We start from the raw sequence: 10,000 nt of genomic DNA, 5'->3' as shown, positions 1-10,000 counted from the left end.
AGATGAGCACCTCCCACACTCAGCCGAGGGTTTTCAGCGTCTGAGGCTTCGGAGGCTGAGAGAGAAAAGAACACGGCGCCCATCCCAACCCACTGAGACGAGACACAACGCAATGAAAGAAGCACTAAATAAACACCAAACAACAGGGTTTACATTTGGAAGGGCGAGAATATGAGACCTGGTAACAAATCCACTGTGTCTGTTATTAACCGTCTCCTTTAGTCGTCTAAACTTAACCGTCACAGTCATATTTTGTGGATATCATACAAACTCGTGTGAGTGCAACCGTACCGCACCTAGATGCGGCACACTTGCCGTCCTCGGCCCGTTTGGGAGAGGTGGGTTTTTGTAAAGCACGTTTGCACGTGTACGAGCACGAGCGCGCGCACGTGTACGAGCACGAGGCCTACGGCGGTTCTTACGTAATTTCCTGTGCGCCTGTTGGGACGTAGAAAAAAGAAGGAGGGACCATGCGCGGACATTTCAAACAATGGCGGTGAAAGGTTGACGTTGGTGTGATGCGGAGGTGGAGTGTTTACTGCAGATTTGGTCGATGAAAAGATTCAAAAACAGTCGACAAGACGCACAAAAACTCAGAGGTCTACGGAAAGATCTGGAAACAAAGCCACGCATCGCCATGACGTCATCAATGCGTGTGACGTGTTACGGCGTGATGACGTATAGGCAGCAAGAAGCATTCTCCGAGGCCCAGGTAGTGTGAGTACAAACGGGCCTGGAGGGGGGGACAAGGACCCTAAAGCATGGGGCACGGGACGGAGGCAAAGTGGGAAGGCGCCCTGAAAGGTCATGAGGTGGGCCGAACGTTACTGACACTCACTAGGACCTCAGCACTGAAACACACACGCACGCTGTCAGGTGTACCTCTAAGACATGAGAGGTTCACATTAACCAAAATACTCAGGCTCGTCCCATGGCAGTCCTCCACCCCACGGCCCTCTGTGTGATACATAGAGATGAACCTCCGCCCTCAGACTGAGTCGGTGTCTGAGGTTAAAATTAGGGAAGAAGAGTCTGAAGGTCGAGATCCCTCCGCCAAGGCCGTCGCCCACCCTGGGCTTAATAAAACACAGAACGGACTCCAGGATGATTGGATCCTAGCTTCCTTTTTATGCATTATTTATATTGCTTGTTAAAAAAGGGGAGACAATTTTACCGTATATCGAGTCAGTCAGTCATGTGGCCATCAATACTCCCTCTCCATCAGAGATCACTGAGCTCTGACTGCGAGATCTTCCACCTGGTTGTAAATCAGCGTTGGAGCAAAGTGTTACAGCCAGCTGTTTTTGGGGTGGGATAGATTTTAAGTCATGTTGATTTTGCCGTTTGGCAACCAGGAGCGACGATGCACTGAGCTCTGTGCTTCAGATGAGACACGTACAGATGTCGACAGCAGCGATCGGAGCTGGTGACGTCCGTGTCAGTCAGTCGTCTTGTACACGCGGAGGCGAGGTAGAGAAAGTTTCCATTTCACTCCGCTCGACTTTGACAACGCAGAGACAGAACGACACGCTGGCTGTACAAATATTAGGCCTGTTCTGCTCAACGTCAACCCAGAGAAAAGAGAGGAGAGGGGGGAGGGACGTGAGCCAGACGGGCCCGAAGCAGAGGTAGAAGCAGCGATCGCTCACTGAGATCGCTCTTCAGTCAAACGACGTCACAGTTTCATTTTCCTGTGATTTCTCTGTGAATGACTTCAAGTCCTGAGGTGCAGCGTTGTTACTTCAAGTCAACTGCAGAAACATCAAACGCAGCGCTTTCTGTGCAGACGCAACCGTGGTGATGTAATCGTCCAGTTATAGAGAAGAGAAGAAGAGAGTTCCTGTTAGTTTTGACAGGTTTTGGTCAAACGTTCAGCCTGAGTTCAGGTCCTTGCACCGTGGTTGTGGTCGTACAGGACCTGGGATAACCGCCGGGTGACAGGTCCGTTCTTGGAGCCGCTCCGACCGTTTACAGTATGATCCACTGGACATTTGCTCCGTGCTGACACCAAAGAGGCAAACAGACGCTTTAACCAGTGAACGAGAGAAGGAAATGACGTCACGGTGGTTAATGAAGCAGGAAGTGAGGCTCATTTATGACAATCAGACACTTTAACCAGTGAACGAGTGAAGGAAATGACGTCACGGTGGTTAATGAAGGCGTGATTTGTAGCTATGAGGCCGATAACGACTGATGAAGGCCATTCGATGATAGCACTTGAAGCGTTGGTTGCGGTGTATGATGAGGATGTTGGTGCACCCTGGTAGGTCACCTGGTAGCTCACCTGGTAGCTCACCTGGTAGCTCACCTGGTAGCTCACCTGGTAGCTCACCTGGTAGCTCACCCGGTAGCGCGTGTGCACCATCTATCAGAATACCGATGCAGTCCTCCTGTGTCGTCCCCTCTCTCTACCCAATAAAGCAGACGCGCTGAAAAGACATCTGAAAGCTATTTTTGTGAGCTATAGATTTTCAAGAACTTCCCACAGCTCTATTTTCCCCGTCTAAAGTTGAGTTTACATCATTTATGAAACACAATACCACACAAATTGACCAGAACGGACGAATAAGACGTCTGTAAAACACACGCTGGGACTTAAAAAGATAATTCTGCATTTAAAAAAGCTTTGGAAAAGGGTCTTTAGAGCCTGGATTGAAGCGTTACAGTGAGAAGGAGGTGGCTGCACCGTCCAGTGGCCGTGACGGCAAAGGCTTGATGGTCCTCGTGGTTGAGCCTGGACCACAGAACAGCCAGCAGCTTTAGCTCAGATTACCTCAGACGACCATGAAGCTGCGGGGAGGCCGAGCAGCAGCTACAGGTGGAGGAAATGAAGCAGCGAGAAACAATAAAGCCCAGGTTACTGAAACACATCCAGTGCGTAAATGGGAGGATGAAGCCATCTGGGTAATAGAGAGGACTGTGCCCAGCCGAGAGAGGAGGCCCACTGTAGCATGGCAGACCTCAGACGCATAAATACACGTTTTATCCACCATCAGCGCTCTGCACGCCGCCACAGGACGCTCAGGAGGAGATCACTGGAGAATCCCTGTCCGTGTGCGTCCTCTGATCCCCCCTCACGCCTGCTGTCATCCTTCAGACTCGTCCTTTCCTGTCACTCAGCAGCTCTGGGCACAGACACGACGCACAGAGAGCACAGTCAGTCTCCATACACCCACGTGTGTCGACCCAGGAGACACCCTCCTCTTGTGTGAGGGAGGTAAACGGTGACACACTCTGCTGCAAATGTTCAAATTAGAAATACTTTAATAATCAATACAATTAAATGATCCATGACTGCTCACGACAGCCGTCCGTTCACTAAAAGCAGAGGTTTTTCAAGAGTGAGTCGTTCCTCCCCAGGGGAACCAGCTCGTCTAAACTTAACGTCACCTTTAGCAGTCTAATCTTAACCGTCTCCTTTAGTGTCTAAACTTAACCGTCTCCTTTAGTGTCTAAACTTAACGGTCTCCTTTAGAGACTAAACTTAACCGTCTCCTTTAGTCGACTAAACTAAACCGTCTCCTTTAGAGACTAAACTTAACCGTCTCCTTTAGAGACTAAACTTAACCGTCTCCTTTAGAGACTACACTTAACCGTCTCCTTTAGTGACTAAACTTAACCGTCTCCTTTAGAGACTAAACTTAACCGTCTCCTTTAGAGACTACACTTAACCGTCTCCTTTAGAGACTAAACTTAACCGTCTCCTTTAGTCGACTAAACTTAACGGTCTCCTTTAGAGACTAAACTTAACCGTTTCCTTTAGTCGACTAAACTTAACCGTGTCCTTTAGTGTCTAAACTTAACAGTCTCCTTTAGTCGTCTAAACTTAACCGTCTCCTTTAGAGACTAAACTTAACCGTCTCCTTTAGTCGTCTAAACTTAACCGTCTCCTTTAGTCGTCTAAACTTAACCGTCTCCTTTAGTCGACTAAACTTAACCGTCTCCTTTAGTGTCTAAACTTAACCGTGTCCTTTAGTGTCTAAACTTAACCGTCTCCTTTAGAGACTAAACTTAACCGTCTCCTTTAGTCGTCCAAACTTAACCGTCTCCTTTAGTCGACTAAACTTAACCGTCTCCTTTAGTCGTCTAAACTTAACCGTCTCCTTTAGTCGTCTAAACTTAACCGTCACCTTTAGAGACTAAACTTAACCGTCTCCTTTAGTCGTCTAAACTTAACCGTCACCTTTAGAGACTAAACTTAACCGTCTCCTTTAGTCGTCTAAACTTAACCGTCTCCTTTAGTCGTCTAAACTTAACCGTCACCTTTAGAGACTAAACTTAACCGTCACCTTTAGTCGTCTAAACTTAACCGTCTCCTTTTGTCGTCTAAACTTAACCGTCTCCTTTAGAGACTAAACTTAACCGTCTCCTTTAGAGTCTAAACTTAACCGTCTCCTTTTGTCGTCTAAACTTAACCGTCTCCTTTAGTCGTTTAAACTTAACCGTCTCCTTTAGAGACTAAACTTAACCGTCTCCTTTAGTGACTAAACTTAACCGTCTCCTTTAGAGACTAAACTTAACCGTCTCCTTTTGTCGTCTAAACTTAACCGTCTCCTTTAGTCGCCTAAACTTAACCGTCTCCTTTAGTTTCTGCCCTTCTTCTCTGAGTGGGGCGGTGAGCTGCCCCTCAGGTGGACGTGTCTGAGCCGTCCGCAGGCTGCAGATCTTATTGATCTGATCTCCCATGATGCTCGGCGGTGACCACAGCTCGCTGTATTTGCCTCTGTGACAGTTCGTTCGTGCAGCAGACAAAACTGACCTTCACCATCACTCATTCAAATTCTGCCACCACCTTGAACCGATGCCAGCGTGCTGCCACTCCACATTAACTTTCATTGCCCTCAAACCGGAGGGCACATTTAAATTCATAATTGTACAAATGCAACAGAATTTAATAAACCTTAACCTAATATCTGCAACAGACCTTGACAGAGTCGCTGCCTGCCAGCCGCCCGCTCGTCCATATGTCCAAAACATCACACGCAGTCCCCTGAATGACTCTGGGGCCAGCTTGCCGTCCACGGCCCGTTTGGGAGAGGTGGGCTTTAGTAAAGCACGTTTGCACATGTACGAGCACGAGCGTGCGCACGTGTACGAGCACGAGGCCTACGGCGGTTCTGAGGTCATTTCATGTGCGCCTGTTGGGACGTAGAAAAAAGAAGGAGGGACCATGCGCGGACATTTCAAACAATGGCGGTGAAAGGTTCACGTTGGTGTGATGCGGAGGTGGAGTGTTTACTGCAGATTTGGTCGATGAAAAGATTCAAAAACAGTCGACAAGACGCACAAAAACTCCGAGGTCTACGGAAAGATCTGGAAACAAAGCCACGCATCGCCATGACGTCATCAATGCGTGTGACGTGTTACGGCGTGATGACGTATAGGCAGCAAGAAGCATTCTCCGAGGCCCAGGTAGTGTGAGTACAAACGGGCCTGGAGGGGGGGACAAGGACCCTAAAGCATGGGGCACGGGACGCACACACAGTGGGCGTGCGCCCTCAGAGTGCCTGAGAGACACGGCGTCTAAAGCCGCCTCTTTGTGTCTGGATGTGAGCGTCTGAGTCCGTTCACTTGCATATTAAACGTGTTTCACTTGAAGTCAGTGACAAAAAACGAGTCCATGTATCCAGATTTGTGTCTCTGCTGTCATCTTAATAAATATCCGTCCTTGTGAGAAAGAAGTTGATGAGGTAACGACGGACAGTGATGCCTGCTCGTCTGCGTCTGAGTGACTGCAAACCCGTTTCCATTCCCTTCCAGCAGAAAAGCAGGAAACAGATGTTTTCAAATCCGAGCAAATAAAACCCAAATATATCCGCGACATGCTCCTTTACTGGAGTCACAGTCTGACAGATGGACGAATGCACCCCTCCTGTCACAGAGAGACGCTTCTTATCGCTGATATATGGATTCCACACATTCATGACCCATACGCCGTGTCAGCACTTCAGCCGGTGCTCTTTGTATGTGTCTGGGTTTTACATGAGTCATAAACAGCACGCTAAAGGCTTTAATCTTCACTGGCTACGAGGTGAAGCTCTTCCAGCGACTGCGCGTGACATCACTCATTGATTTCCTCACCTGTGCGGAAACATGGCTTCTGTAAACACCCTCTGAATGTTTATGATCACATGCGTACGAAGAGGTCGCAGCAACACCTCCGTATGAATCATGTTTTTCTATAGTGTCTCGGTAAATATGCGCCCGACACGCCGCGCCGCGGGGCACAACTGGAGGTTTTGAAGTGGGAATAAATAGAAGATGTGATCTGCGCGGCCCCGCAGGTGGAACAGGAACACGCTCTCGCTCTCTGGAGCCGCATGATTTATTCACCTCCGGAGAGTGTGTCCGTGCATAGAGTGGGTGCGTCCGAGCGTGGGAGCGAGGCTGAAGTGCTGCTTGACCTTGGCAACATATTTATGATTGGCCTCGCACCGAGCGCGCTGCATGCATGGTACACACGGCGACATGCAAGTCCGACTGCGCGTGATAAACTGAACTTTTGAACTCCAAACTTCTGTTTGTGCGTTAACTTGAGCGTGTCTGCACAAAAACCTCATTCAGATCAGCTGTGACGAGCAGAGGCTGTGGAAAAGCTACGAGTGACGCCTCAGTGAGGTCACCCGGTGACGGTTAAGTTTAGTCTCTAAAGGAGACGGTTAAGTTTAGTCTCTAAAGGAGACGCTTAAGTTTAGTCTCTAAAGGAGACGGTTAAGTTTAGTCTCTAAAGGAGACGGTTAAGTTTAGTCTCTAAAGGAGACGGTTAAGTTTAGACTCTAAAGGAGACGGTTAAGTGACGGTTAAGTTTAGTCTCTTAAGGACTTGGTTCAGATCAGATAAAGGTGGTTTGTCTCAGTTCTTCCAGGACTTAAACACCGGTCCTCCAGGTCAGAGTCCTGAGTTCTGGACCCGTCCTCCACCCTGACCCTCCTCCCTACGGGGAGTTTAGCGTCTGATACAACGTCCCCTGACTTCCTTCTTTGCTCGTGGATTGCAGATGAATGGCAGTGCGTTACTCCGTAGTGGGTAAACGTAAGAAAGGCCCGTGAGCGCCTCATCCCTCCCGTCTCTCTCTGACCTCGCTGTGCTCACGTGGGACGGCCCACAGCTCCCTCTAATGATGTAATTACAGCCAATGAGCCAATGTGCTGACTCAGGCTGATTAGCTGCATCAAAACAACGCTGGCCCCAAACTTAACTGAGACAAAGATGGAGGGAGAGAAGAAAGGAAACGGAGGAGAAGAAGAGATGGACTGACAAGGCTCTAATAGACTCTGTGATATCCGTTATGTCAGGGATGATGTCTCACGTCCCGCATGTGCCTTATATCTGTGTGGGCATCGGGCGCTTAAAGGCTCCAGCAGCGAGCTTGTGCCGAGAGGATCCCTGGCTTGAAACTCTGGACGTGGTCGTGAATCAGTAACCCTCTCCCTCTCCCTCTGCTGTCAGGACGCCCTTGAGCAAGACGCAGAGGCTGCAGTTGTGTCGCTCTGTGTTTTCCGCAGCTCCCAGAAGTGATTTTCCGATCGCACGCACCAACGAAAGCGGCTGTGAAGAACTTTATCTTCTTTCCACTGAAGTGGCCGTTCAAACCCGTCCGCACTAAAAATTTGTCTCAATCACCTCGACGTAAAAAGCCCAACACCTTTGTGTCATCCCCGCGCTTTCCCAAGGTCTGAGCGCACTGAATAAAGCGTGATCCATCGCCTATTAACGCATCCGAAGGCGACTATGATTTACCTGTTGGCCACAAACAAGACAGCCTCCATTTTTCTCCACTAATGGCGTCCGTCTGCGCCATAACTCTTCTTGTCTCCGTGTGTTCAAGCTCCATTACACGTGGCGTCTCTGTCAGAAGCGGACGCCGTCTGTCGGACCGTCGCTCGACGCCGTAGAGCTGGTCACATGAGCGTGAGGGCCGCGCGGTGACTAAGAATAGCAGGTGACGCGGGATGATTGGAAAGAGGTGTTTGTTTGTTGTAAATGGGTTCGGAGTTTGTTGTTATTCAGGACAAAAGTCATTCTGCTGATACTGGAGTGAATCCGCGCTCAGAGAGGAGACGCCCCGGAGAGCTGTTGCACGGCAACGGGTCGTTTGATGATTGGAAATGACTGTTGGGGCGCTGTAAACGCTGTAAACGCTGTAAACACGATGTTCATGTCGAAGTCTCCAAACAGTGTTTAATTCTGCGTTATGTTGATTTTTCTGTGTGAAATTAATTAAGTATTAACTCTGTCTCTGTGAATGTTGACTGTGGATCTCTGCAGATATAAACACATTCATGCACCTGTGTCTCTCACACACACACACGCGCACACACACACACACACACACACACACACACACACACACAGACACACACACACACACAGACATGTCTGTGACTTTATAACTGTGGGATCTCTGCAGATATAAACACATTCATGCACCTGTCTTTCTCACACACACACACACACACACTCACACACACACACAGACACACAGACGCACGCACGCACACACACACGCACACACACACACACACACACACACACACACGTGCGATCTGTGACTTTATAACCAGTGTGTTGTTCAAACATTAATGTGACCTCTTCCTCTGTTGTGTTTCCCTGCAGAGAGCAAAGCGGTGTACAAGAGACAGGTGCTGTCAATCACGTCCATCGCCATGGCGATCAGCCTGCTGGGAACCCTGTGCATGGCCCTCTACTGCCGCAACAAGTGAGACCACGAACACACACAAACACACACATTACACGACGAGTACTGTAGATCCGACCAGGCGATCTGATTGGTCCGCTGCATGACATCACACCGTGTTCGTCATCAGCTGAATCAAAAACCATTTAATCATAATTTTCTTTCTCTTTGTGCCGATTGTGCACTTTTTAGACGGTTCTACGTGGTCGTTTTATGTCCATTTTTAGTTGTATTCAATGTCGTTGTGATTGTTCATCTGTTTTTAGTCATTTTGCATCTTTTTGTGGTGGTTTTGCATCTATTTTTAGTCATTTTGCATCTTTTTGTGGTGGTTTTGCATCTATTTTTAGTAATTTTGCATCTTTTTGTGGTGGTTTTGCATCTATTTTTAGTAATTTTGCATCTTTTTGTGCTGGTTTTGCATCTATTTTTAGTAATTTTGCATCTTTTTGTGGTGGTTTTGCATCTATTTTTAGTCATTTTGCATCTTTTTGTGGTGGTTTTGCATCTATTTTTAGTCATTTTGCATCTTTTTGTTGTGGTTTTGCATCTATTTTTAGTCATTTTGCATCTTTTTGTTGTGGTTTTGCATCTATTTTTAGACATTTTACATTTTTATGTCGTTGTTTTGTTTCTCTCTGTGGTCAATTTTTAATCATTTTGTGTCTTTGTTGTCATTTCTTGTCCCTGTGTGGTCCTTTTGTGTCTATTTTTCAGTTTTTTAGCATCTCTTTGAGGTCGTTCTTCCTCCCAGTAGTCATTTTTTTGTCTCTCGTGGTCATTTTTGATCGTTTTGTGTTTACAACGTTTCATGCGTCAGGGCCCCTGAGCCTGTGCCCCGTAGACCTGTTTACTGATCCATCCACGGGCTGGAATATTAATACAACATGGATTGTTTTGTTCTTAATTTGGATTCATACACTAACAATTATTCAACGATGCTCATAAAAATATAAAACACTCTTTAACAAACAACAACGAAGAAAAATCTGATATGGGGACGTTATTAAAACATGTTTATTCATGATCACACAGGAACTAGAACTCCAGAGTATTGTGTGTGTGCAGGCTGTCCTCGCTACGTTTGTAGGTTAGTGTCAGGGGAAACAAACTCACACACACACACACACACACACACAAACACACACACACACACACAGTTCACAGAGTGTAATTGGACATTTTCACCCAATTTTCCGATGAATTCCATTTTCCAGCTGTGCACAAATGTGAAATATAGAGTTTCCTCATGAGTGTGCGTGCAGGTGATTCAGCTGCAGTGACACGTCGTCCCATCCCGAG

General features: G+C 47.5%; 1 protein-coding gene across 1 annotated transcript in view; it reads left to right on the top strand.

Moving 5' to 3' along the window:
• nrg3a (neuregulin 3a) overlaps nt 1-10,000 on the top strand; it is a gene marked incomplete at both ends in the record, with an annotated part of 426,100 nt that overhangs the window by 383,159 nt on the left and 32,941 nt on the right. Inside the window, one exon of the mRNA XM_083923540.1 lies at nt 8,617-8,719. Within this exon, the coding sequence (XP_083779666.1) occupies nt 8,617-8,719 (103 nt within the window). The remainder of the gene's footprint in view (nt 1-8,616; nt 8,720-10,000) is intronic.

This window comes from Echiichthys vipera, assembly GCF_963691815.1.
Source record: "Echiichthys vipera genome assembly, chromosome: 11".
NCBI lineage: Eukaryota > Metazoa > Chordata > Actinopteri > Perciformes > Trachinidae > Echiichthys > Echiichthys vipera.
The sequence above is the reverse complement of the archived record's forward strand: the minus strand, read 5'-3'. Positions and strand labels throughout refer to the sequence as shown.